We start from the raw sequence: 27,145 nt of genomic DNA on the forward strand, positions 1-27,145 counted from the left end.
GGCTGGGAAAACAGGGAAGCTCCGAGATACAAAACTGATTTTAAAGGAAAATATTTCACTTGAGAGCCTGAGCCTCTCAAGCCCAATGTCTGGAAGGGCAGGAAAAGCAGAGGAATTTCAGGAAAAGTGCCAGGGAACAGCTCAGGATGGACAAAGTGGGCACTCCAGAGCAGCAGTTCCCCAGTTTTTGGGCAGGGGGGTGACAGGAGGAGGTGCAAAAAGGCTGGGAAGGTGTGGGGAGAGCCCTGAGGAAGGGCTGGAGGATTCCCCCACGTCCTGGGACAGATTTTTGGCTCCTGCTGGCTGGGAAAACAGGGAAGCTCTGAGATCCAACACTGATTTTAAAGCAAAATATTTCACTGTTCAATTCTGGGTGCAAGCTGCCTGCAGAGAGGAGCCTGAGCCTCTGGTGACCATTGCCTGGAAGGGCAGGAAAAGCAGGAAAAGCAGAGGAATTTCAGGAAAAGTGCCAGGGAACAGCTCAGCATGGACAAAGTGGGGCTGGTGGCAGCTCCTGTGTGAGCAGAGCAGCTCAGCAAGGGCACAGATTTAGGTCAGGCCAACGTGCTTGAGCTGTGTAGCTACACAAGAGGCCTCAGAGCAGAGCACAGAGTTCAAATCCAGTTCAAACACAGAAAAAAAAAATCAGGAGATTTTCTAACCTGTCTCTCATATGCACAGAAGAACAAATGTCATCTCATCAAGACAGGCTCGTGTTCAGGGATTGACAATGGCACATTTTCCCAGCTGCTGCAGAAAATTTGTGTGGCAAGAGCAGTGGGAGCAAACAAAGCCCACTCACCTCTCTCTTCAGACCATGCTGCATCTGTGTGCCCCAAACTCACCTCTCCACAGAAAAAAAGTGATTTACTTGGGGGGAAAAATACGTGGGGCTGCTCTCAGATCACTTGTGTTAAACAGTGAATCCCCCCAAATCCACTTTTCTAAGAAAAATTTACTCTGAAGGGCACCTCAAGTGAGGAAGGAGCTCATGGGCAGGATTTGGGGATAAAAGGGTGAGAAATGGCTCTGCTGGGACACAAACCCTACAGATTTAAATGTATGGGATGTACATGTCAGGCTTGGACAATCCCTGGGTTCCCCCAGGTGCTGGGACACTGCAGGAACAGCTCAGAAGGATTTGGGGTCAGGCCATAGACACCAACACAACCAGTGGTGTTTCACCAAGGGCTCCTTTAATAAATTCAGTTGTTTCTGCCTTTTGAACCCATTTTGCTTTCCTGGTTTTGCACTTCAAGCCCACGAGACCCAGGGCAGCCCCTCCCTGGCACCACGGGCTGCTCTCCACGGGCCGCCCCACCAAACCTTTGCCTTTTTTTTCTGCACTCAGGTGAATCCCGCAGGTTTCTCACACCGGTGTCCCTTTGGGGAAAGGCAGCAGGGGGTTCCTGGCAGTCTCTTTGTTTGCTTCTGCACCTTCTGTTTTCAGCCACTCCATCTTCTGCCGGTGCTGCCTGACGGCGTCGGCCACGCGCGCGTCCATCATGGCCTCGGTCAGCACGCCGTCCTCCGAGGCGTAGGCTGCTGCCTGTGGGGACAAGGACACCTCAGACACCTCAGGGATGGCACGTGCCACCAGCAGGGGACATCTCAGGCTGCTGCCTGTCTGCTGTGCCCTTGCCCATGGGGGACTTCCACCCCAGCGCTCTCGTTCCTTGCGGCGCGCAGGGATCGCCGACGAGCTCTGTGTCACTGACGTTTCTTTTATGAAAAATCCTCTCTCAGGATTTTTCCTGCTGAAGCTGAGAAGTTCAGAACCAGACATAAACAATAGGTTATCTGCTGCTGTGGAATGCAACAGGTCAGTCTGGATTGGCCCAGCTTGGATGTTTAGAAATAATGGCCAATCCAGAACTGAGAGCTCTCAGACTGTGTCCGAGAGAGCAGGGTCTGTTACCATTCTTTACTTTTCTATTCTTAGGTTAGGTAGCAGGTTCTGGAAACTCTCCTTTCCTTTTCTTTTTAGTATAGTTTAAATAGATATATATATCATAAAATAATAAATCAAGCCTTCTGATCATGGAGTCAGATCTACATCTCTTCCTTCATCCCAAGAACCCTTGTGACCACCGTCACATCTCTGCCCAACTCTGGATTCCTGGGAATAAAACCCCTTGTTTGGAGAAGAAAAACCCAACATTTGGCTTTTTAAAATTTCCTCACCTCCTCTAAAAGTGCTGCATGGGTGAAGCCTTGTTTTCAGAAGAAAAACCCCACGTTTGGCTCCTTTAAATTTCCTCTCTGCTCTAAAAGAGCTGTACATGTGAAGCCTTGTTTTGAGAAGGAAAGACCCCACATTTGGCTCCTTTAAATTTCTTCTCCTGCTCTAAAAGAGCTGTACATGTGAAGCCTTGTTTTGAGAAGGAAAGATCCACATTTGGCTCCTTTAAATTTCCTCTCCTGCTCTAAAAGAGCTGCACATGTGAAACCTTGTTTTCAGAAGACCCACACTTGGCTCCTTGAAATTCCCTCTCTTGCTCTAGAAGAACTGCACAAGTGAAGCCTTGTTTTGAGAAGAAGAAACCCACATTAGGTTCCCTTAAATTGCCACTCCTGCCCTAAAAGAGCTGCATGTGTGAAGCCAATAAAGTGAAGAGAGGTGGGTGCAGGAGGGTGATGGAACCACTCCATCCAAAGCAACAGAAAATTGTTCAAACGCTTGCACAGCAGAACCAACAGCAGTGCTGGGGGACACATGGGCAGCGTGGTGCCTCTACAATGATGTTTAATGTGCCTTAGCCTGCTTTCCTCGTGCACTCCCTCAGGAACCTCCCCTGCATCCCTTGTGTGCTGTGGCAGCTCCCAGCCCGCACTCAAATCCCAACTCCCCAGTCCAGTTCTGCCGGCAGGGGCAGCACAAAGGTGACCACAGCTCCTTGGGGCAGCTCCTGCCACCTTCATCCCCCAGGAGAACAGGCCTGTGGGGCAGCAGAGGGACTGTCCCCTGTGCAGGGGACACCCAGCACAGCTGGGGCTCAGCCTGGCCACCCTGAGATGCCAGCACAGCACACAAGGGAAGGATGCTGGATGCTGGTGCTGTCAGCTGCACCCATCTCCAAGGTAACAGAGCAGCCCCCGAGCTGCAGAGTTCTAAATCTGGTTCCTCCCTCTGCAAGGGCTCCCGTGAGCAGCTCAGGGAACGAGGGAGCTTGGCTCAAAAGAGATCCCTTGGCTGCACAGAGGGTTGTACAGAGATCCCTTTTATGCACACAGATCCCTTCTATGCACATAGATCCCTTGGCTGGACACAAATCACTTGGCTGTACACAGATCCCTTGGTTGTACAGAGGGTTGCACACAGATCCCTTGGCTGCACAGAGATTCCCTGGCTGCACAGAAATCCCTTTGTTGCACACAGATCCCTTTCATGTACAGAGATCCCCTGGCTGCACAGGAATCCTTTGGCTGCACACAGATCCCTTGACTGTACAGAGAACCCTTGGCTGCTCACAGAGGATTGTACAGAGATCCCCTGGCTGTACACAGACCCCTCTGATGCTGCAGATCGAGAACACCATCGCTTAATGCTCACAGATCCCTTTGATGCACACAGATCCCTTCGATGCACACAGATCCCTCTGATGCACACAGATCCCTTTCATGCACACAGATCCCTTTTATGCACACAGGGATTGGGATCAGGGCTGGGAGCTCCCAACCATCCTGCCTGGCCCCAAGAACCCCAAACTTCCCCCACATCCTGGATTTTCAGTGCCAACCCTTCTGTCCCCTGTCCCAGTGAGTCTAACTTGGATTTCAGTGATTCTGAGGCATCACACACAGGCTCCATCAATTATTGATGCTGCAAAACATCCATTCCAGCAAGGAAGGAGCCTGACAGAAAAACAGCACAGGAACAAATCAAGGGCGACCCTTTCACACCTCAGGGATGTCCATGGGGCAGAAAACAAAGCCCAGGATGAGCTGTGGCTCTGCCACCACCACAGGGTTAGAGCTGCCCATGGCATCACTGAGGAGATGGAAGGAGAAATAATTATTTCCAGCAATAAGCAAAAGGTTCCTCAAGCTGGTTTTCAGGTCCTCTAACCTACTTTCCAGTCTTTTTTTGGAGGGGGGAACTGGTTAGACCACAAAAGGTCTCAGAGCTGGCAGGTGCTGGTTTTTCCTGCAAAACCCTTTCCCTGTGCAAACCCTTTGCAATCCTTGCTCCAGGCAGCACTGACACTTAAAACCAGGAGTAAAGCCTGGCCTTGGGAAAGAGCAGGTCTGTAAAGAGAGAATTCTCTAGTTATTATTATTTATTTTTATTTATTTATTATTTATTCTCTATTTATTCTGCAAGGTTCTTGTGCTGTTCTCACTGCCTGAGCAGGATCCTCAGCACCTCTCCTGTCCTCTCTGCAAAAACTGACACTTAAAACCAGGAGTAAAGCCTGGCCTTGGGAAGGAGCAGGTCTGTAAATAGAGATTCACTAATTATTATTATTTATTCTCTATTTATTTATTGTTTATTCTCTATTCATTTATTCTGCAAGGTTCTTGTGCTGCTCTCACTGCCTGAGCAGGATCCTCAGCACCTCTCCTGTCCTCTCTGCAAAAAGGGAAACGCTGCAAAGGTTTTGTTCAGACCTCCCTCACCCCTTTGACATTTTTATTTTTTGTAAAACAAAAATTCTGCATAAATTTTATTTGTAAAATAAAAATAAAAACAGGGCTCTCAATGCAGCCCTGAAACCACTGCAAAGGTTTTGTTCAGACCTCCCTCACCCCCTTTGACATTTTTATTTTTTGTAAAACAAAAATGATTCATAAATTTTTTTTTTGTAAAATAAAAATAAAAACAGGGCTGTCGATGCAGCCCTGGTGGGGTGTTTGCAAATGAAAAAAGAGCTTTTTTGGGATGCATTTTGTGCTGCCAGAGCACAGCCCATCCAGCCCAGAGAGGAACCTCCTGCAAAGCTGTGCAGTTCATGCTCTGCTGATTTTCTCAATGACTTTCTATTTTTAGAAAGCCTCAGGCCCTCTCTGTCAAGAAAGCAAATGGGAGAAGCAGCTGCCCCTTCTGGGAGTAGCTTGCACACACATAAAAATGGTACCAAGCTTCATTTGTATTCATACCTCTGCCTCCTGCATGGGCAAATTTTAACCCATTTTCTCCAGTGCAGCAATTCCTGCTTTATCCCTCAAAGCCAATTATGAAATAATTGTGTTTGGTGAGGGTGGAACAGATGACAAGTCCAGCCTGAATGACCTCATGTTTCATTCCAGCCAAGATTTGTGGTTTATTTGAACCTGGCCAGACTCATCTGTATCATTTAAATCCCATTTATAATAAAAATAGCCTGATGAAAAAAAGAAAAAAATCCCCCACAAAAATACAACAGTTATTTTTAAAATATAAACAAGGGAGTAAAAAAAAAAAAAAAAAAAGGCATTTATGTATTTATGTCAGTGGCATAAAAGGCAAGGAAATGACAGGAAGCTCCCACTGGGACATAAAACTCCTGGGAATTCTCCTGAAGTGCTGCCAAAACAGTTTTCCAAGATTACAGCTTGGAATAGTGAAAGGTTGCTTTTTGCTTTTAGGTTTTGACATTTTATCTAAAGCACATCAGCAGCTTGGAGTGCAGGGCTGGGAAATGTGCACAAGGCTGGAATCCGAATTTTTCCATTTTTCCTGAGGGGAATTTTTAAGGTGAAAATGCACTGAGTCCATGCTAGAGCCATAGAGGACAATGGAAAAGCACAAGGACAAAAGGGAATGCTCAGACTCCTGCAGGAGAGATTAAAATGGATTTTTAGCACGCACACTCTTGCCTGTGCCAGACAGCAATATTTTTTCCCAGTGCTAGAGGTTACACTCTTGGCTTTTCTGCTTCTTACTTTTGAATTCTGTTGGTAAATTCAGGACAGCCAGAGCCAGACTGAGACAGCAGTGGGGTAAAACTTCACGTCAGTGACAGCAAATCCATCTCCAACCCAGCTCCTGGTGGCGTTAAAGGCTCTGAAAGCTGCAGCTCCTGCTCAGTTTGACTGAGATGGGCTTTTGTCATGGACATATTTTATGAAAAATCTGTAAATAGAGAATTTTTCTAGAGATGTATTTTTGTCATGGACATATTTTATGAAAAATCTGTAAATAAAGAATTTTTCTTTTGCTAGGATTTTTTCTCCTGAGAAGCTGAGAGGTCTCAGAAATTAAATGTAAACAGTAATTATCTGCTGCTGTGGAATGCAACAGGTGCATCTGTGATTGGTCTCATGTGGTTGTTTTTAATTAATGGCCAATCACAGTCCAGCTGTGAGATATTGATATGAGATATAAGAAATACAGAGTAATCGGATTATTCTGTAATCAGATTATTTCCCACCTTTTTCAGGCAGCACCTTGAATTAAAATACCAAAAATGAGATATTTATATATCAGATTATTTCCCACCTTTGGCAGCCAGCACCTTGAAATAAAAGGGAATTAAAAGACCAAAAATGAGATATTGATATGAGATATAAGAAATACAGAGTAATCAGATTATTCTGTAATCAGATTATTTCCCACCTTTTTCAGGCAGCACCTTGAATTAAAAGGGAATTAAAATACCAAAAATGAGATGTTGATATATCAGATTATTTGCCACCTTTGGCAACCAGCACCTTGAATTAAAAGGGAATTAAAGGCCAAAAATGAAATATTGATATATCAGATTATTTCCCACCTTTTCCAGCCAGCACCTTGAATTAATAGGGAATTAAAAGACTAAAAATGAGATATTGATATGAGATATAAGAAATAGAGAGTAATCAGATTATTCTGTAATCAGATTATTTCCCATTTAGGCAGCACCTTGAATTAAAAGGGAATTAAAATACCAAAAATTAGATGTTGATATATCAGATTATTTGCCACCTTTGGCAGCCAGCACCTTGAATTAAAAGGGAATTAAAGGCCAAAAATGAAATATTGATATATCAGATTATTTCCCACCTTTTCCAGCCAGCACCTTGAATTAAAAGGGAATTAAAGGCCAAAAATGAAATATTGATATATCAGATTATTTCCCACCTTTTCCAGCCAGCACCTTGAATTAATAGGGAATTAAAAGACTAAAAATGAGATATTGATATGAGATATAAGAAATAGAGAGTAATCAGATTATTCTGTAATCAGATTATTTCCCACCTTTTTCAGGCAGCACCTTGAATTAAAAGGGAATTAAAATACCAAAAATGAGATGTTGATATATCAGATTATTTGCCACCTTTGGCAGCCAGCACCTTGAATTAATAGGGAATTAAAAGACTAAAAATGAGATACTGATATGAGATATAAGAAATAGAGAGTAATCAGATTATTCTGTAATCAGATATTTTCCCACCTTTTTCAGGCAGCACCTTGAATTAAAAGGGAATTGAAAGACCAAAAATTAGATATTGATGTATCAGATTATTTCCCACCTTTGGCAGCCAGCACCTTGAATTAAAATACCAAAAATAAGATATTGATATATCAGATATTTTCCCACATTTTTCAGGCAGCACCTTGAATTAATAGAATTAAAAGACCAAAAATGAGATATTGATATATTACAGAGTGTCTGTGGTGCACAAGCTCCCTGCAGCTGCTGCATCCAGCCCGGTGAGGATTTTTGGGAGTAATTTCTGGTTCCTGAAGGAATTTTGGTGTAAATTCCTACCCTGAGCACTGTAGCTATGCAGTTAACTCATCTTGCCAAGTTATTTTTATCTGTGCTCAGCTCCCTGACCCAGTTCAGAGCACAGCCATCCACAGGGGTGCACCAGCACCACGGGAAGGAGATTGGGAGGCAGGAAAACACTGCCAGAAAGGCTGGAAAATGCAGCTTTGAACCTTCCCTGATCCTACAAAGAATCACCAGCGCTGAAACAGGGAATAAAATATCAACAGCACCCAGGAGAGCAGCAGGGGTGAGGAAATTCACCTGCCTGGAGAGGGGATTCTCCCCAAAGCTGCTGAGGGGTTCACACAGAAAAGCCCAAAGGGTTCCTGGCAGGAACAGCAGCTCCAAACTCCAAATTCCTCATCCAAAAAGTGGACAAGAAGTCACAGGTTCTCATATTTTAGTAAGTTTGCATATTTGGGGTGAATCTCCCAATTCCAGCTTCAGGTAATGAAGGAATTTATTCCAAGTTTGCTTTCCCAAAACTCATTTTTGTCTCACTTTTTTGGAGGCAGGAACAGCAGCTGCAAGCTCCAAATTCCTCATGCAAAAAAAATGGACAAGAAGTCACAGGTTTTCATATTTTTATAAATTTGGTCCATTTGCATATTGGGGTTGAATCTCCCAATTACAGCTTCAGGTAATGAAGGAATTTATCCAAAATTTGCTGCCCCCAAACTCATTTTTGTTTAATTTTTTTATGGCATGAACAGCAGTTCCAAGCTCCAAATTCCTTGTCCAAAAAATGGACAAGAAGTCACAGGCTTTCATATTTTTATAAATTTGCATATTAGGGTTTCATCTTCCAATTACAGCTTCAGGTAATGAAGGAATTTATCCCAAGTTTGCTCCCTCCAAACTCATTTTTGTTTCACTTTAATGAGGTCCCTTTGATTTTAACATTGATTTTTAACTTTGATTTGATTTTCACCTTGATTTCCACCCTAATTTCCACTCTATAATTTCCACTCTGATTTCCACCTTTTCACCTTGATTTTCACTCTGATTTTCACCTTGATTTTCACTCTGATTTCCACTCTGATTTCCACTGATTTTAACCTTGATTCCCACTCTGATTTTCCCACAAATGAAGTTTCTTGCTACATCCAACCAACTCAAATATTTCTCCCCTCTCCTGAGTATTTTTTTTTAAAGCCTTTGAGTGTTTCACAAGAGCAAAGAGCAGCACAACAACTTCCTGCTGCAATTTTACATCAAACCCTGTTAATAGTGCTGGCAGCACGAGGTGCATTTTTAAAAGCTGTCAGGGAAAATTAGTCACCTCCACCTTTTCCCTTCCTTCAGCAGCACTTAAAGGAGAAATGATAAAAGCTGAGGTCATTCCTGGGGAGAAATGACAAACTTGCTGATAAGGGGGTGATAAAAAGCAAAGCATCATTTATCACAACTTCTTATTACAGGAAATAGTTGGCAGCAAAGCCTTTTCATAGATGACAGCACATATTTTGAAATATGATTCAATATCATAAAAATTATACAGGGAAATTAACCAGCTGTGTGCTACCAAAGAATAAAATAAGAACTAACAGCGTTCAAATTGGACCTCGGCTCATGACTGCTGCAATTAAAATTAATTTCTACTAGAAAGGATAAATATTTATGTTCTTTAAAAGGTGGAAAATCAGTAGTAGAAGGAACGAAATGCACAAACTTCCTCAGATGTTTGTGAGCTGCTAAACTAAATTAAAAATTTAAGAACTGAACAAAAAGCCACTTTGTTTTTACAAGCCCTGCAAGGAAGCTGACATGAGTAGGTTACATGACACACAAATTGGAGCACATTCCTTCACTTGATATTTCTAGGTTAGTGCATGAAAATCCACCATCCAGTCAGAAACTGGCAGCTGTGATAAAACAAGGTGAAAAACCTGATTTAAATTAAAAAAAAACAACACTAAAGCTTGCTGAGCATGTGAATAATTGTACTCCAAGTGCTGCATTTCTTATTTTTATGTATAAATAAAATGTACAAAATGTATGTATAAATAAAATGTACAAAATGTATGTATGTATAAATAAAATGTACAAATATCCATTTTTTTTTTCAGCTCCAATTCCAGTTTTGTTTCTTTAATAGCTCAAATTGCACTGAAAGGGTTTGGAACAAAGGAGAGGAGGAGGATGGTTCAGGGCCCTAATGAGGGCACCAAAATCAGGTTTCTCTTCTGCTGAGCTTCCTGAGCTGGAGCTTGAGTGTGGCCAGCCCAAACTGACCCCAAACTCACCTGCTTGACCTGAATTCCATAAGGGATTTCCCACTAGGGATTATCAGAACTGCTCCTATTTATGGGGTGAGGAATTGTGCTGATATTGCAACACCCAGCCCGCAGGCAGCGGGGGTCTGGGAGCAGCCCACGGACAGTGAATGATGGAATTTATCCCAAGTTTGGGAAATCTTCACAGGGAGAGATGAGCTGAGACCCCAGAGTCAAAGCCTGGAACATCCCAGGGGGGAAAAGGGAGGGAAAAAGGGGAGGGGAAAAAGGGAGGGAGGGGAAAAAGGGAGGGAAAAAAGGGATGGGAAAGGGGAGAGGAAAAGGGGAGAGGAAAAGGACGGAAAGGAAAAGGAAGGAAAGGAAAAAAGGAAAAGGGGAAAAGGAAAAGGGAAAAGGAAAAGGGAAAGGAAAAGGGGAAAGGAAAAGGGGAAAGGAAAAGGGGAAAGGAAAAGGGGAAAAAAGGGGAAAGGAAAAGGGAAAAGGAAAAGGGGAAAGGAAAAGGGGAAAGGAAAAGGGGAAAGGAAAAGGGGAAAGGAAAAGGGGAAAGGAAAAGGGGAAAGGAAAAGGGGAAAGGAAAAGGGGAAAGGAAAAAGGGAAAAGGAAAAGGGGAAAGGAAAAGGGGAAAGGAAAAGGGGAAAGGAAAAGGGGAAAGGAAAAGGAAAAGGGGAAAGGAAAAGGAAAAGGGGAAAGGAAAAGGGGAAAGGAAAAGGGGAAGGAAAAGGAAAAGGGGAAAGGAAAAGGAAAAGGGGAAAGGAAAAGGAAAAGGGGAAGGAAAAGGAAAAGCCCCTCTCACCTGCCATGCCACAGCAAGCTGGGAGATCTCCCGGCCGGACATGCCCTCGGTCAGCCTGGCAATCTCTGAGCACTTCTTGCCATAATCAAACTGGGCCAGCTTCAACCTCCTGAAAGGCACAACAACCTTTTGGTCAACTCCACACCACAGGAGTTCTTACAGACTCCTGCTTGCATTTCTGCCTCCTGAATTTTAAGGGCATTGTAGCCATGATATTTTATGAAAACTCCTTTACAACCACCAACTCCTGTCTCTTTGAAGAGCCCAAACCCTCTCCTAACTCCAAGGGTGCCTCTATCACAGACGTATTTTATGAGAAATCCTTTTGCTAGGATCTTTTCTCCTGAGAAGCTGAGAGGTCTCAGAAATGAAATGTAAACAATGATTATCTGCTGCTGTGGAATGCAACAGGTGCATCTGTGATTGGTCTCATGTGGTTGTTTTTAATTAGTGGCCAATCACAGCCCAGCTGTCTCAGACTCTCTGGTCAGTCCCAAGATTTTATTATCATTCCATTCCTTTCAAGCCTTCTGATGAAATCCTTTCTTCTAGTCTTTTAGCATAGTTTTAATATATCATTTTAATATAATATATATCTCATAAAAGAATAAATCAGCCTTCGGAAACATGGGAGTCAAGATTCTCTTCAAGTCATCTCTTCCCTCATCCTGGGACTCCTGTGAACACCACCACAGGGCACAACAAAAATTCTGGGATGGCGTCACAGCGAGAGGCACCTCCCAAGTCTTTTGCTTGTTGAAAGTGGATTTATAGGCAAAATACACATGAAAGGGGATGAGGAAAAACAAAGAAAGCAAGGGAATTCTCCAGGGTGGGAGAGTTGTGAGGGGTACTCACTGTTTGCCCTCTGTGGCTGGCTTCAGGACGTGCTGGTCGAAATACATCCTGACGAGGCGCTCGCGCTCCTCCAGCCGGGGCAGCTCAAAGTTCACCATCTCATCTATCCTGTCATTGATGGCCCAGTCAAACTGCTCTGGCTGGTTGCTTGCTAAAACAAGCATAAACCTGGAATTAGGGGGAAAAAAAAGGATAAAGATAGACTGACAAAGTCATAAAAATCAAAATCGATGAGCTGAGTTTGAATGTCAGGAGCTGCCGTGGTTGGGATCAAAGATGTTTCATCACCTGAAAAAAACCCTGGATTCCTTAGAAATACCTTAGAAATACCTTTAAAACCTTAGAAATAACCTCAAGCAGCACACTAAAATGTCTTTTGGGCTGTTTAGAACAGTCTGAAGAGTGCAGACCAAGCTCTGCTCCATGGTACAGATGTGCTGCTCCAGGTCCTGCTGCATTTTGGAGCTGGAAATCCTTTTTTTTTTATTGCTTTGTAATGATGCTTCTTCCCTGTGCCAATACTTTAATGCTTTAATTGATGTCACCAGTTTAACAGTACCTAATAATTTGAAATGGGCTTTTAAGCACAGATATTGGAATATTGATGCTCTTGCTGTCTGGCTGAATCATTGCCTACAAGGGGCCGTGTTCTCTGCTGTCATTTCTGGAGGTAACTTGGCCAAGCCAAGACTTGTGGGGTTTTTATCAACAAAGACTTGCAAAAACACAAGCCTGGATTAAGGATTGCCATGCAGCCTGATATCCAGGCAGTTTGATATGCTACAAATGATTTTTTGTAACTTCAAAGGCAGCAATTCCCAGTCCTGGTGCCAATTCCCTGCGGAAGGAAGAGCTCTCCTCAGGGTGTCACCAAAGCACCCCATTTACACAGCCCATTTCACCCATTTCACCCCAGTCAGCTCCCCCTGATGGATGCAGGGCTGCTCCTTGCCCAGAGCAGCAATAAGGCTGCTCAGAAGTAAAAAGCTGTGCATGAATCACCAGGGCATGTTCAGTGTCCTCAGATGGCTCATGGGTGAAATCAGGGCTGAACTCAATGGCAGAGCTCACTGCAAACAAGAGCTCAGCTGTTCTCAGCATCCCCAGCACCCCAAAAAACACCCCCAGAGCTCCTCCAAAACAATTTAAAATCAGAAGAAAGAAAAAACCATCCTCAGCACCCCAAAAAACACCCCCAGAGCTCCCAGCACCCCCAAAAAATCCCCAATTTAACATCAGGGGAAAGAAAAAAACATTCCCAGCACCCCAAAAAAACCAAAAAAACCCAAAAACCCAGAGCTCTTCCAAGGCAATTTAATATCAGGGGAAAGAAAAAACCATCCCCAGCTGCCTCACACAAGCACAAGATGGGAAGAGGTCACTGCAGAGGAGCAAGCAACACTCAAGTGTTTTTCCAGGGAACTCGAAGCACCCAGCCAGGAGAACTCTGAATTTTTGTGGGAGTGACTTTCCTGGGCTCTTGTATAAACAGTAATTCACCAAGAAAGAAAATATAAACATCAAGATACTCAAGATGTCCAAATATTACCAAAGTTTCAGGAAAAAATTTTCCTTCTGTTCTAATTTCCAAGTGCCAGGAAGAGCTGAAGGAGGAACAAGCTACACCCAGCACATAAAGTGAAAGGGGGAAATTCTCTGCAGATTTTGTTCAATCCCTCAGCAGCACAGATCATTTCCAACCTCCATTTGTACATCAGAGACCCTTTAAAGACTTTTCTCAACGCAGGGAAATATCAGCTGCTGGAACTGGATACTCACTTGTTGCTGTGCTGCCCTGTTCTGTGCAGAAATGCATTTAAAGTTGCTCTGAGATCTTCACTGATTTTCTCCTGCAAAGAGGAAACCCAAAGGAGGATCAGCTGCTGGGGACTGCAGGCAGGTCAGAGCTTTAATCAGCATTAAGGACAAAGGGAATTCTGTTATTTGACTATTTATTTATTTATATTCTTTTATTTAAGCAGGAGCAGGACAAGGAACAAGGAAGGGAGAAGGAAGGAGAAGGAAGGAGAAGGAAGGAAGAAGGAAGGGAGAAGGAAGGAGAAGGAGGGAAGGAGAAGGAAGGAAGAAGGAAGGAAGAAGGAAGGAGAAGGAAGGGAAAAGGAGAAGGAAGGGAGAAGGAAGGGAGAAGGAAGGGAGAAGGAAGGGAGAAGGAAGGGAGAAGGAAGGGAGAAGGAAGGAGAAGGAAGGGAGAAGGAAGGGAGAAGGAAGGGAGAAGGAAGGGAGAAGGAAGGGAGAAGGAAGGGAGAAGGAAGGGAGAAGGAAGGGAGAAGGAAGGGAGAAGGAAGGAGAAGGAGCAGAGCAGGAGAAGGAGGAGGAGAGGGAGCAGGAATGGGAGCAGAACAGGAGAAGGAACAGAAGAAGGAGCAGAAGGAGCAGGAGAAGGACAAGGAGCAGAGCAGGAGAAGGAGCAGGAAAAGGAGAAGGAGCAAAACAGAAGAAGGAGCAAGAGCAGGAAAAGGAGAAGGAGCAGAAGAGGAGAAGGAGCAGAGGAGCAGAAGAAGCAGAAGGAGCAGAAGAGGAGAAGGAAAAGGAGAAGGAGCAGAAGAGGAGCAGAAGAAGAGGAGCAAGAAGAGGAGCAGGAGCAGAGCAGGAGCAGAGCAGACACACCCACACTTACTGTGGCCCTTTTCCTCAGGAATGCATCTGCCTCGTCCACGAAGAGCAGGAGGCTGCAAAAGGGAAGCACCACAGTGACAGCACAGGGTGAGGCAGGCCTGGGGAGCCTTTGCTTCTTTTTTTGCCAGGGTTGGGATTAAATGGACAAGATGGAATTTCTTGTTTGGACTCAGATGTTTGTTAGTTCTTATCTATGTTAGAATCTCACAAGCTCTGAGTTCTGCAGCTCTTCACTCCAACAAACTAAAAATGGAGCCCTGTGTCTCTCTACAAGGCCTTTTAAGGATAAACTGGCCAATTAAGAAATGACACCTAAATAATTTTTACTTTTAACCCAATAAGCAACCACCTGTGGCCACAATGGGGATTTTCTTATCCAACTACACAAAACCACCCAAAGCCATGGAGGAGGAGGAGAAGAAGGAGAAGGTAAAGGAGGAGAAAGAAGGAGAAGAAGGTGAAGAAGAAGGACCAGCCTCCACCTTAAAACCTCCATCTTGCCCCATATATATTACATTATTCTAAAACCCCAAACTCTGAGTTCCCCCACCCTTTTCCCACACACTTCTATCCAAACTCCACACCCACACTCCCAGCTCCATCACTCCATTCTGGAAGCTCCTCCTCAGCCTCAAAAGCAGGAATTTAGACCTGCTCAAGTCTGAGTGCTATTTTAGCATTCCCTCCTCTTTACAGAGATGTGTGAAGGGCACAATACAGAAATCTTGGTGACAGTGACACCTCCCTGCCATTTTTCCTCCTTATGCCACACTGAAAAGCTCAAAGCAGAGTCCTGTCCTCAGCCTGCTTTGTTATTTTCTGAGGTTTTTCTTTCCCAAACCACAGCAGCCCTAATGGAATGGCTTTACTACCTGTGGAGAAGTGAATTAATAAAGTCCATGAATTATTCACCAAAATAAATTCACTTCTAACCCAAGGGCAGTGCTCTTCCCAAGGGACTGAGCCTGTAAAGATGTTTATCAATAACAGAAGCAGGTTGCTCATAAAGCTGTCACAGCTTGTATTACCTCCCTGCCTAACTTCAAACCCAGCTTTTTTCCAGGGGATTTCAGGCCTATTAGCAGCTTCCACCCAGCCCCAGCTTTTCCTAAATATTCTCTGCAGAAAATGTCTGTTATCTCAATTTCAGCTAAATAGGAGACAGCTAACACTGGTGGATATTCAGAATTAAATATGCTTAAATACTTCAGTGTTACTGGAGGCGAGAATATTGATTTTATGGACACATGTAAGCTTTGATCAGGCAGCATAGGGAGCTGAAATGCACAGAAATTTTTTATCAGGGCAGAGAAATTCAGAGCCAGGCAGTGTTGTAAGAGAATTCCTTGATGGGAGCATCCAGCTGAGCATCCTCACATCTCTTCCAACTTCTCACTTAAATTCTAAGCTCACTTAAATTCCAACACCTTCCCTTCTCTAGCTCCTCAGGATAGAAGCTTAAAAATTTAAATCGTGCTTTTAAATCCTTGCTTTTTTCCTTTGTAAGGGGAAATAGAAAGATTTAGGTGATGAATAAAGCAAGGATTAAAAGAGACACTGCAAGATAATGTCCATCTCAAGCAATCAGAGAACACATAAATCACTGGGCAGCCACATGCACAGATCTGAGCTCAAACCAGCACAAAACCCAAAGTGACAACCCCTGAAAGTTCAATATTGAATTTTACCATCCTGGCTGTACAAGAATCTCTGCAGTGCAAAAATCAAAAATCCATTTATATTGCTAGGAGCAAATGAACCACACATTCCTACAAAATCAGGGAGTAAAATTCAGCCTCAGCCTGAGGAGTCTCTGAGGATAAAAATCTGATTTTAAAGGTGACTGAAAAAGCAAAAGCTCTTTTTTGTGTTGTTGATTTTTATACCTGATATTTTATATTTTATTTATTTGTTTGTGATTTTTATGTCAACGCCTTTAGCATCTATGCCCTTCTTATCCTCTTTTATTTCTTTTATTCACTCTTCCTGTTTGAGATTAAAAGTAAACCAGAAGCTACATTTAAATACCATCAGTGTTGAAAATCTTCAGGAGATTCTGTGTTGCCTCACTCAATAACAGCAACTCATTTATTACAATTATCCTTGCAAATATCATTAAATAATGATAATTATACTGAGTAATTTATAGAGCAACTCCATGGGTCATTTCAGAAGAGATCTGCTGTCCCCCCAAAAGGGAAAAGCAAGGTTCTTGCAGGATCAACACCTTGCTTTCTAATAATGTATTTATTTTAAAATAAATAAAATTCATTTATTGTAATAAATAAATATTCATTAAATATTTATTGATTACATATAATCATATATGATATATTTATTATATATAATAAATACATAATATATAATATATCATATATCATATATGGTATATTATATTTGATATAACATATTCTATTATAGGTAATGTAATGTAATATAATGTAATGTAATATATATAATATAATATCATATCATAACATATATATTTTATGTATTTCATATATATATAATATATATATTATATTAGGGCTGAACTACACTGTTGTAGTTGTGGGTGAGGGTTTTTTGAACAAAACCCCAAACTGAGGATTAAATAAAAGCTCAACTTACCCTCTCCTACTGGTGTTGGCCCAGTCAAAGAGTTTGTGCATGGCTGTGACCCCTTCCCTGCCCATGGGGGCCACGTCCCCTCCTGTCATGACAGCATAATCCATGCCCGAGTGCACAGCTAATTTCTGCAAGGAAACAAAAAAACCAGCAAATTCAACCTTTTCTTTCACTGCAAAGCCAGGGAGGATGAAGAGGAATTAAAGCAGTTTAAGTCCTGTCAGCGCTGGTTTGCAGAGAGGTATTGGCTTCTTCATCACTTAATGGCAATTTTTTATTTAGGGCAAAAAATAAAGCATATAAACCCAACAGAGGTGGATATGAAGGGGCTGCTGCTGTGATTTTGTTTATTTTTTCCTTTTTTGTCCATCTCTATGGGCTTTAGAAACCCAAACTAGGTGGCTTTAAAAATCAGTAGGTGCCATAGAAATCTTTAGGTGCCATACTCTAAAAACTGCTGGGGTAGGGGTTTAATGTACTGATAGAGGAAAAAAAATCAACTTGCATCAGTTTGGCAAATCTGCCACTGTTAAAAAGTTGATGAAACCTCAGGTCTCATGGACAAGTGGCTGCTGCTGTGATTCCCACAAATAAATCCCAGTTCCAAGGGCCTTTCCCAGATGGAAAATCCAGATCCAAGTGGCTGCAGTGGTTCAGAGCTGAAGCAGGCTGCCCCTTCCTCCTTCCCCACAGGAACAAAATGTTTGTTCAACACTCCAGCAAGAGATTCCAGCCCAGGGAAGCTCCACAGCCCCCTGTAACTTTCAGAACACTTTGCAAGGTTCCTGGCAGGGTTTTTACCTTGGCAAAAAGAGTTTTTCCAGTGCCAGGGGGGCCGTACATCAAAATATTCCTGTAGAGGCTTTTGTTCTTTTTTGTGTTTCTTGTTGCTATGGCAATGTCTCTCACACGTGCTTCCAGCTGGGGCTGCAGGAAAAAACAATTCAATTTAAGGATCAGAAGGTACCAAAAAGAGCTGCACCTACCAGGTTCCCAAATCAGTACCTGCAGGAAGGAGGCAGCACTCCAGGCTCAAGCTTTTAAGTCTTAACTTCAGCTGCTCATGACTCCACACCAAGGTCAATTCCTGTCCTATGTGAGGATTTACTTGATTTTCTGTCCACTTGGCTACAATTCTTTCATAAGAAAAAGCAGCAGTGCAGGAAGGAGTGCAGTGACTACTCTAGGAACAGATAACACCTAAATATTCACTTCCTAATGGATGCCCTGGGAGGGATATGTCAAAACATAAGCAACTCTTTGCAGTGCTAATTCCTTCTCAAGTCATAAATTCATATTTATATTCCTACTGCATTTGGGGATACTGGGAGAGAGATATTCCTGCAGGAGCATTTTCTCTCAGCAGCTTCAAGCAGCTCTTAAATTTGCCAGATAACCAGGAACCAAATTCAGAAGCAAATATACAGAAGTGGCATTAATTAGCAAGTTAAGAACCAATCTCAGGGTGGGCAAATGCACAGAATATTTAGATTTTTTTGGCCTAAAAGCTGGTTTGGGTTCAGTAATCCTTAACTTCAGATGGCACAAGTGGAATTCTCAATCTTCACATGCTGACTACAGAGAGAAACTGCAGCAGAGCAAGGACTGAACTAAGACTTCCAACTGCTTTTCACAGAGGAAAAAAACAGTGAACAAGCTGCTTAATGCATGTCACACTGAACACAGGAGCTTATTTATGGTCTCAGTGTCCCAAAGGACAAAAAAACTCCAAAATTGCTGGAATTACAGCTTTAGAAAGGAGTTTAAGGAACCAGCAGCTCTTATTTGGAATCCAAAGTCATCCTTCACAGCCCAAGGCAGGAGAACAGAGTACTCACACTGAGAACAACTCCTTCAAGGGCATCCTGAGCCTTGCTGGTGAGACGTTTACCAACCTTGAGAGGACAAATTCAGTTACTCACAGGCACAAAAAAACCACATTTTGACAACTCACTTGGACTAAAACACCTTACAGAATACCAGCGGGCTCAGCCCATCCGTTCCACCTCCAATATTCCATTTATTCAGCCCCACTGACAATCCCAGCTGAGTGTAACACAGAACCAAAGGTGAATTTTACCTTGATGGGATGTTTCAGAGCCTCCAGCACAGTGATCCTGGAGGTTTCCCTCACCAGGGAGGGTTTGCCCAGCCTGGCCTCGATGTAACGCCCTGCTACAGCCGTGGCATTTTTGGCAGAATAAACCCCCACTGCCAGCAGGGTCAGACCTGCCACCTGCAAAAAAAAAAAGAGAAAATTAGCAAAAAACCACTTGGCAAGGCAGTGCTGCTGTGTGCAGGCTGCCCTGTGGTGGGGAATTAAGATTCAGGACAAATGCTGAGCAGGAGGGGTTTATTTTTGGTAAGGTGTTTTTTATCCCTGCTCAGACAGTCAAGGTCTCACAATCCCTGTTCACTGACTGCTCTTGCACAGAAAAAAAGCAGAGGAAGCACAAGTGAAGCATTTAGCCCTGAATCCAAAAGTACATCCTGCCCAAAAAACATGTGGGGATGTCCAGATTTTCAACTAAATTGAGTAATGAAGATAAAACAACCACAGCAGCCAAAAAACGTGGGGCTGAATTTTTAAGTAAATTGAATAATGAAAATAAACCACATCAGCCAAAAAGTGTGGGGCTGAATTTTCAAGTAAATTTGAGTAATGAAGATAAACCAGCCACAGCAGCCAAATGGGAATTGGAAATGGGAATCATCACCATGGGAGTGGGAACTGCCACCATGGGAATGGGAATTGCCACCATAGGAATGGGAATTGCCATCACAGGAATGGGAATCACCATCATTCACTGGGCTGTTCCTTCAGAAACCCCACAAAATGAGCCATTCCCATCGATCTGCCAGTGAAGCAGAAAGGCTCCAGACTCTGGAGTCAGCTCAAAGCTGATGCCAATAATTTATATCAGAGAAAAGAGCAAACTGCAGCAATTGCTTTTAAAACAAGCTGACTTCTCCTGCAAGTACAGATCAGGGTGAAAAGCCTCAAGGACAACAAGGATGGCACTGTTCAATAAACCATGAGGCACCATCTGGTAGCTCTCACTCTGCTGGAATGTGTGACATCACCTCTGCTCTGGGTGGGAACACCAAGGGATCAGAACTGTGAGTTCCAGGATGCAAAGAGTGAGGGATCTCCATGCCCAGTTCAGCTCAGACACAGAACACAGAACAGATTTCACCTTTTTAGCAGCCTCCCTCTAAAAACAGAGCCATGATCTCACGCTCTCTCAGACCATCCAGCACGAAGTTCCCTGTGCCTGGATGGAGCTGATGTCACTTTCTCAGACTTCTGATGATGTTCATGTCACAAGATTCAGAGAAGCAGAGCTTTAAAAATGAGTTCTGTATCAAACAAGAACCCAATTGCCAGCTCTAAAAATCAGTCTGATCATAGGGTGTCATGGTTTTGCATGGGAGATATTTACCCACCTTTTTATCATAAAGTATCAAAGGAATGGGTTTCTGATGAGTAAAAAAATTGAATTAAACTAAAACCACAATGAACCAAAAAACTTGAGGTAGAACCTTTGGGGTTCTGCTTGCTGGGAAGAGGTAGAGAAAGAGCAGCACTTAGAGCTGAAAATTCAGGTTTCATTTACAAGAATCTTAAAATAACTGACTGGTTCTTACCTTATAGTAATTCCAAACTTTTTAAAGCAACAGAAAATATGAGTTCCAGCTGTGTTATCTCCTTTCCAAAAATACACTTGCCTTTTTCTTTTCTTTTTTTTAAGCTAAATGTCCCAAATTCACAAAAGAATATGTCAGAAGCAAAAATGACAATTTGTATGTGGGTCAAGTGAATGCACAGCTCAAAGCACCAAGCACTGATCTACAAATGGCTCTGAATGCTGCAGATGACAAAAGGAGCCACTAAAAGCTTGTCTTGTTCTCCCCAGAGCTCTCAGGCAAAGGATGTTTTGTATCAGCCTGTGTGTCTAAAATCAGAGGGTGGAGCAGATGGTGGTGACTGATTTAAAGCAAAATGTCTATTTTAACCAGCTACCAAAAATATATTTTCACCGTTGTTTTAAGTATTACACTGAGAAACAACTTTCTGTCCCCAGGATTTCATTGCCAAGCTCTTTTGTCCTGTGAAAAGATTGCTGCTCTGGCTTTTAATCAATTTATTTAGCACACATAGCAGTTCTCTAAGTGCTCTCTAGGCTACATCAAAATTAGATTTAAAGCTGTGACACAATCAGGAGTTTAACACACATTCACAACCTGGCTTTTCTGGAAGTTTCTGCCAGGTTTCCCAAGCTTACCGTGGCTGTGACTTTGTCCCAGTCTGTCACAAAAGCACGGAATCCTTCCCCAAAGAGCATCCCAGCTGTCCTGTGGCAAGCAAACAGCACAGCAAGCAGGAGAGAAAGGGAATTCAGTGAATTGATACATTTTAAAACAGGCTTTCAGATTGTATTAAAGTCGTGCATCTTCTTTAGGACAAGTCAAAGCTAAGGGCCCACCTCAGAACTGGAATGTGAACATGGAAAATATTTATAATATTTATAATCATCTGATATTTATATTCATCTGAAAATATATTTATAATCATCAGATGACTACACCTGAGCTGGGATTAAGTCCAGAAAAACACCTGGCCCTAAGATGGTAATCAATTTACTTTAATGCATTATTTGTGCTGGACTGGAGGTATTTAAAGCTTTTTTTGTTCAGAATCTCAAAGGAGCTAAAATTAACCAATTAAAAAGCTGAACAGCCAGCCCTGAGGAACCAAACTGCAGGATACCTTTGTGATGGATGTTCTGAAAGAACTGAGGGGACCTGAAAGAACTGAGGGGTTCTCAGAGTCACCGAGCTCCAGGACTAGAGGAAAAGGCCCAAAATAATCTGTTAGAAAAATTGTATCACTCTGAACGTCTCTGGTTGCTATTTCAGGTGACAATGTAGCGAGACAAGCCCGAGGTCACACAACACCGGAACTCCTCAGAGGAACAAACCCCAGGGTCTCCCACAGGCTGAGACACTCTTGGAGAAACACCAGAGGAACAAACCCCAAGGTATCCCACATGTGGGAGAAGCACCAGGCTGAAATTCCTTAGATGAACAAACCCCAGGTTCTCCCATGTGCTGGGACACACTTAGAGAAGCACCAGGCTGAAATTCCTCACAGGAACAAACCCCAGGTTCTCCCAGATGCTGGGACACTCTTGGAGCAGCTCCAAGAAACAAACCCCAGGTCCTCCCATGTGCTGAGACACTCTTGGAGCAGATCCAGAGGAACAAACCCCAGGTTCTCTCACATGTAAGGACACACTTGGAGAAGCACCAGAGGAACAAATCCCAGGTTCTCCCACACATGTAGAGCAGCTCCAGAGGAACAAACCCCTTGTTCTCCCACAGGCTGGGAGAGAGAAACTGCATCAGAGGAACAAACCCCAGGTTCTCCCCCATGTGGGGTCACACTTGGAGAAGCACCAGAGGAACAAACCCCAGGTTCTCTCACATGTGAGAACACACCTGGAGCAGCTGCAGAGGAACAAACCCCAGGTTCTCCCACGTGTGGAGCAGCTGCAGAGGCACAAACCCCATTTTCCCCCCCACACACAGAGCCCCTCCAGGCCTGCTGTGCCCCACCTGAGGGACTCGAGCACGGTCTGGCGGTGCTCGGCGGCCTTGAGGCGGATCTGCTCGCGGATGATGTCGGCGTTCTCGCGCTCGGCCTTGGCGCGCGCCCGCGCCTCCGCCTCCACCCGCAGCATCTCGTTCTTGTGCCGCAGCTCCATCTCCCTCTCCACGGTAGCTTGGGGGAAAAAGAAACAGCAGAGAGGTCAAATTTTGGCCTGGGAGAAGGAAAACCTCAGAGAAGTCGCTGTGCACTGGAAGGAAGAGGAGCAAAATGGTCCCAAAGGGGATTTTGGAAGCGCTGGTACATAACACATGGAATTGTGTGAAAGGAGAATGAATGAGAAATTCAGGAGTGAAATAACTGAACCCCACAGGGTTTCACCACTGGGATGTGTTAGTCAGGCTACACTTCCCTCACTGGATAGCAGCACAGCTGGCCACATCTGTGCTTGGAGCAAACTGCCCTTCCCATCTTATTCAATCAAAACCAAATTAACATTTCTTAACGTTTCTGAGACCTGCACCCAGTGGAGTTCTGCAAACCCAGGAATTCTGGCAATTCCCAACAACAAAAAGAAGCTAAGCAAGTTTCACACCACAACTTTTTTATTTTCTGCAGGAAACTGAATGGAGATGAGGTGACACAGATTCAACCACTCTTCCCAGAAGATGTTTTGTTTCTTTTCCCTCCTCAAGTATGAAACCAGAATTTCAGGTATGAAATAAGAATTCCAGTATGAAATCAGAATTTCAGGAGATGCTGACAGTTCACTGAGAAATCCAGGAGTGGCAGGGCAGATGTTTAGGAGTGCAGCCCTTTCTAAAACTAACCTTGGGAGCAATTGGTAATTTCAGCACTCCTGGGGTTTACCTGTTCTTGCCAATCTGACATCAAAGCCAGCATGGACACAAAGATCAGCACAAGGACTCCACACACCCTCAGCAGCTGAACAAAACACTCACCTCGCCTCATGGCCTCCTGCTTCTGCACAGATTCCTCCTGCTTCCTCAGGTTCTCCTCATTGGCAAGTTGCTACAGGGAGAGATGACAGCAGAAGAGATGTTGATGTTGTAATGACTCCATCAAGTGTAAACCTAAGTGCTACTGATGCCTCAGGTTTTGGCTTTTTTATTTTTCAGATTCTGTGCTGATGCCTCAGGTTTTGGATTTTCTATTTTTCACATCCTGTGCTGCTTTAGTGTGTGGGTCTGGGTTCCATATTATGGGATGTTGAGCTCTGTGCACACAGCAGGGAGATAAAACAATTCCTGCTCCAGCTGGGCACCAAGGACAAATGATCCAAATCTCAGCCCAGGAGCACAAACACCGTGGGCTGGAGAGAGAAAAACAGGGATGGGACTGCACGGGCTAAAGCTGGAATTGGACAATTCATTCCAAGATGCAAATGGAGCAGTATTGATAATTTTGTGACCAATCATCCATTTTTTGGGACCATTTTGGTTCATCCTGGGTTAATTTTGGGACCATTTTGGTTAATTTTGAGACCATTTTGGTTAATTTTGAGTTCAATTTGGTTCATCTTGGGCGCAGCCCTGGCTGAGCTCTTGTGCTCCCCAAGGTGGATCCATTGAGGAGAAACTTTTCATAAATCCCTGCTTTATTCTTTAAATCTGCCTGATCTGTTCTAGGATACCCTTCACAAATATTTCCAAGCAGCTGTTGCTCAGGTTAAAGTGTGTTTTCCTCTCCCCATCTCCCAGATTTCCCCTCCTAATCCCAAGCTGCTGCTCTGTCCTAATGCTCAGCCCTTGATGTGCAGTGCTGCTGCTGAGCAGATAATTCAGATCAACTGTGCCCAGCAGGACAGGGCAGAGCTCCAGAGCATCTCTGGGATTTCAGAGGGCTCCCAGCTCATTCCCAGCTGGATCAGAGCAGGAACCCACCCTACCTGCTGTCTCATCTGCTCGTCGTAGCGCTGCCGTGCCAGCTTGTCCTGGTACTGGGCTCTCTTCAAAAAGCAAAACAAAATATACAGATTAGGCAGTTAAAAACCAGCCTGCTCCTCAGGGAAAATAGGTTCAGAGGGAAAAAAAACCAAATAAAATGGGGAAAATCCACACAAACAAAAAGTTATCCTGGATTTGAATGTGAACGGGGCAAAATGTCCTCAGTCAGCACCAAAAATTTCTCTGTGCTGAGAAATCTCTGCAGTCTGACTTCATTTTATGGTATCACAGATGTCAAAACAAAGGGCAAGGGTTTCTTGGCCCACAAAAGGAGATTTCAGTTGGAAAAATAAGGTTTTCATGTTCTAAACACATTATCTGGACTGGTGACTGCAAGCAATAGAACTGTCAGGATGTGCTGATGGTTTTGATGAAGATTTCATTGTTCCTCATTAATTGCTCTTATCAATCACTGCAACTCCAAATAAATGAAATAAACCCAAATCATCTCCACTGAGCTGGAAGGGGACTGAGGATCCACATGTCAGGGGGTGACACCATTCTCTATTCCAAACACAGCAGAACAGCTTGGGAATTATCTCCTCAGCAACAGTAAAACATCGTGGAATAAACCAAGTTTGTTTTGGTTATTTACCAAGTATATTTGAGTTTGCTGTGACTTCAGATAAGCCAGGAGTTTGCTGTGACCTCAAATGATGCCCTGTGAGCAGCAGGAGGTGAAGAACCAAGCCCTGAGTGTGCAGCTGCTTCCTGGGCCAGCCCTGCTCAAAGTCCAAACTCTGACAGGGTAAAAGCACCACGTGCCAAATAAATAGTTCTAGCAAACCCCCCAAGCTGGAGAATCCATCAGAATTAATCAATTCCCTCATCTCCTGTGCTCTCAGAGGAAGAAATCTCCATAATTTAGCTTTTAATTTTAAGGCCAGCCTTTGTTTTCCCTGTTTCAGGATTATTGCCACTCAAGCTAAAACAAACCAGGGAGCACCAGCACTGCTCACAACAACTCAGATTTGCATCACTTCCCCTCTTAAGATATTTTTTCCTGTTTAATTCAGAAGAAATGGAACACTTAAGACTGAAATCCAAATAACTTCAGAGCCATTTCACTGTCCAGGCTAACATAAACAGTTGGTAAACCAGTGTTTCTCAACATTTCCCTGAAAAGCTCTTTAGGAAAACCCCAAAAAATACAAAATGAGAAGAAACTGCTGCCACCAATTCCTCTGGATGCTCAAGAACTTGGGAATAAAAGTCCAAGAGGATTAAAAATCCAGTTCAGCATCACAAATCCAGGACAGAACGGGGGCTCAGCCTGTGAACACCCCCAGAGCCTCTCTCCCCAAAAAGGGATAATGAATAAAGGGATAATGAAAGGGATAATGAATAAAGGGATAATGAAAGGGATAATTAATGCATCATTGCCTTTTCCCCCTCATTCCCTTACTGCTTGATGCTGTTTGGTTTCTTCATTGAGTGTTTTCCTTCTCTCCTCTGCCTGCACCCGGATTTGTTCATTCTTCAGCTGTTCTATGGCAGCCTCGTATTCCTGGGGCAGAACCAGAATTTAATCATCAGAAATTCACAGAAATTTCATCACCAGGAATTCACAGATCATCTGTACAGAAAGACAAATTTATCATCCTCTGCAGAGGAAAGATTGAATTTTTGTCCCTCCCAAAGCTGGCAGCAGAGGAATTCCAACCCACCTTCAGTTTGGTTTGCTGCTCCAGTTGCAAGGTCTGCTCCTGCATCTGGGCCAGGCTCAGAGCATCCTTGGCATGGCCTGGAGGGGAACAGACAGGGACAGGGCACGGCTCAGGTGGTGGCTTTGCTGTTTTCCAGATTCTGTACTGATATCTCAGGTTTCAACTCTTCTCTTTTCCAGATTCTGTTTTCCGGATTTTCTATTTTCCAGATTCTGCACAGATATCTCAGGTTTTGGCTTTTCTATTTTCCAGACTCTGCACAGATGCCTCAAGTTCTAGATTTTCTATTTTCCAGATTCTGTGCTGATATCTTAAGTTTTAGGTTTTCTACTTTCCAAATTCTGTACAGAGACAAAACAATTCCTGCTCCAGCTGGGGACCAAGGACAACAACCTGTTGCATATTCATACACCTCATACATGGTGCATAAATTCCATTCAAACACAGGAAGAAGTTCGTTTGTTCTGATAAGAGGGCAATAAATTCTTGTTCTCTGAAAGATTTAGGTGCCCTGTGGCTGCCATCTTGCTGCGAGTCCTTTCTTTAAAGAAAAGTATCTCACATTGCATCGTTTCTATTTGAACATTTTTTATAACCTAAAACTATATTTAACACACTGCTTAAGAGAATTAATAGAGCACTACTTTCTAACACAACACATCTAACATTAATCTGAATATTTGCCAGAAGCCAATCATAAAACACAGGCATTTTTTCACACAAACCCCTTTTCCCCACCCCGTCCCCTCACGCACGGGACGCGTCCAGCTCCCGCGCCGCCTTGGCCGCGCGCTCCAGGCCCGTGGGGTCGAAGTTGCTCCATTTGTCCTTGGGCGTCTGACGGTCCCCGGCGCCTCCACCACCGCCCCCACCACCAGCAGCGGGGCCGGGCGGCAGCGTGAGGCCGCTGCCGGTGCCCGGAGGAGCCGCGTCCCCGCCGCCGCCCGGGGCGGCCCCGCGGTTCAGCCCGAACAGCCACGACATGAGGGCGGCGGCGGCGGCTGCACGCGGGGGACGCGCCGCGGTCACTGCGCATGTGCGGCGTGGCGGGCCGGATTCCCATTGGGCAGCCGGAGGGCCGCGCCGCGCGGT

At 43.9% G+C, this 27,145-nt stretch overlaps 1 protein-coding gene across 1 annotated transcript; it reads right to left on the reverse strand.

Annotated features, from left to right (window-relative positions):
• Nucleotides 1-943: 943 nt before the first annotated feature.
• Nucleotides 944-27,072, reverse strand: ATAD3A (ATPase family AAA domain containing 3A). Its single transcript, XM_030963946.1, has 16 exons — nt 26,809-27,072; nt 26,054-26,130; nt 25,792-25,893; nt 24,329-24,388; nt 23,382-23,451; nt 22,428-22,593; nt 21,095-21,164; nt 18,889-19,044; nt 18,647-18,703; nt 17,610-17,735; nt 16,812-16,936; nt 14,203-14,254; nt 13,344-13,414; nt 11,565-11,732; nt 10,707-10,815; nt 944-1,549 (listed from the first exon to the last, which is right to left on the reverse strand). Exons 1-16 carry the CDS (start codon nt 27,035-27,037, stop codon nt 1,370-1,372), a joined length of 1,818 nt encoding a protein of 605 aa, XP_030819806.1. The 5' UTR covers nt 27,038-27,072; the 3' UTR covers nt 944-1,369.
• Nucleotides 27,073-27,145: the final 73 nt, after the last annotated feature.

This window comes from Camarhynchus parvulus, chromosome 21 (assembly GCF_901933205.1).
Source record: "Camarhynchus parvulus chromosome 21, STF_HiC, whole genome shotgun sequence".
NCBI classification, from domain to species: domain Eukaryota; kingdom Metazoa; phylum Chordata; class Aves; order Passeriformes; family Thraupidae; genus Camarhynchus; species Camarhynchus parvulus.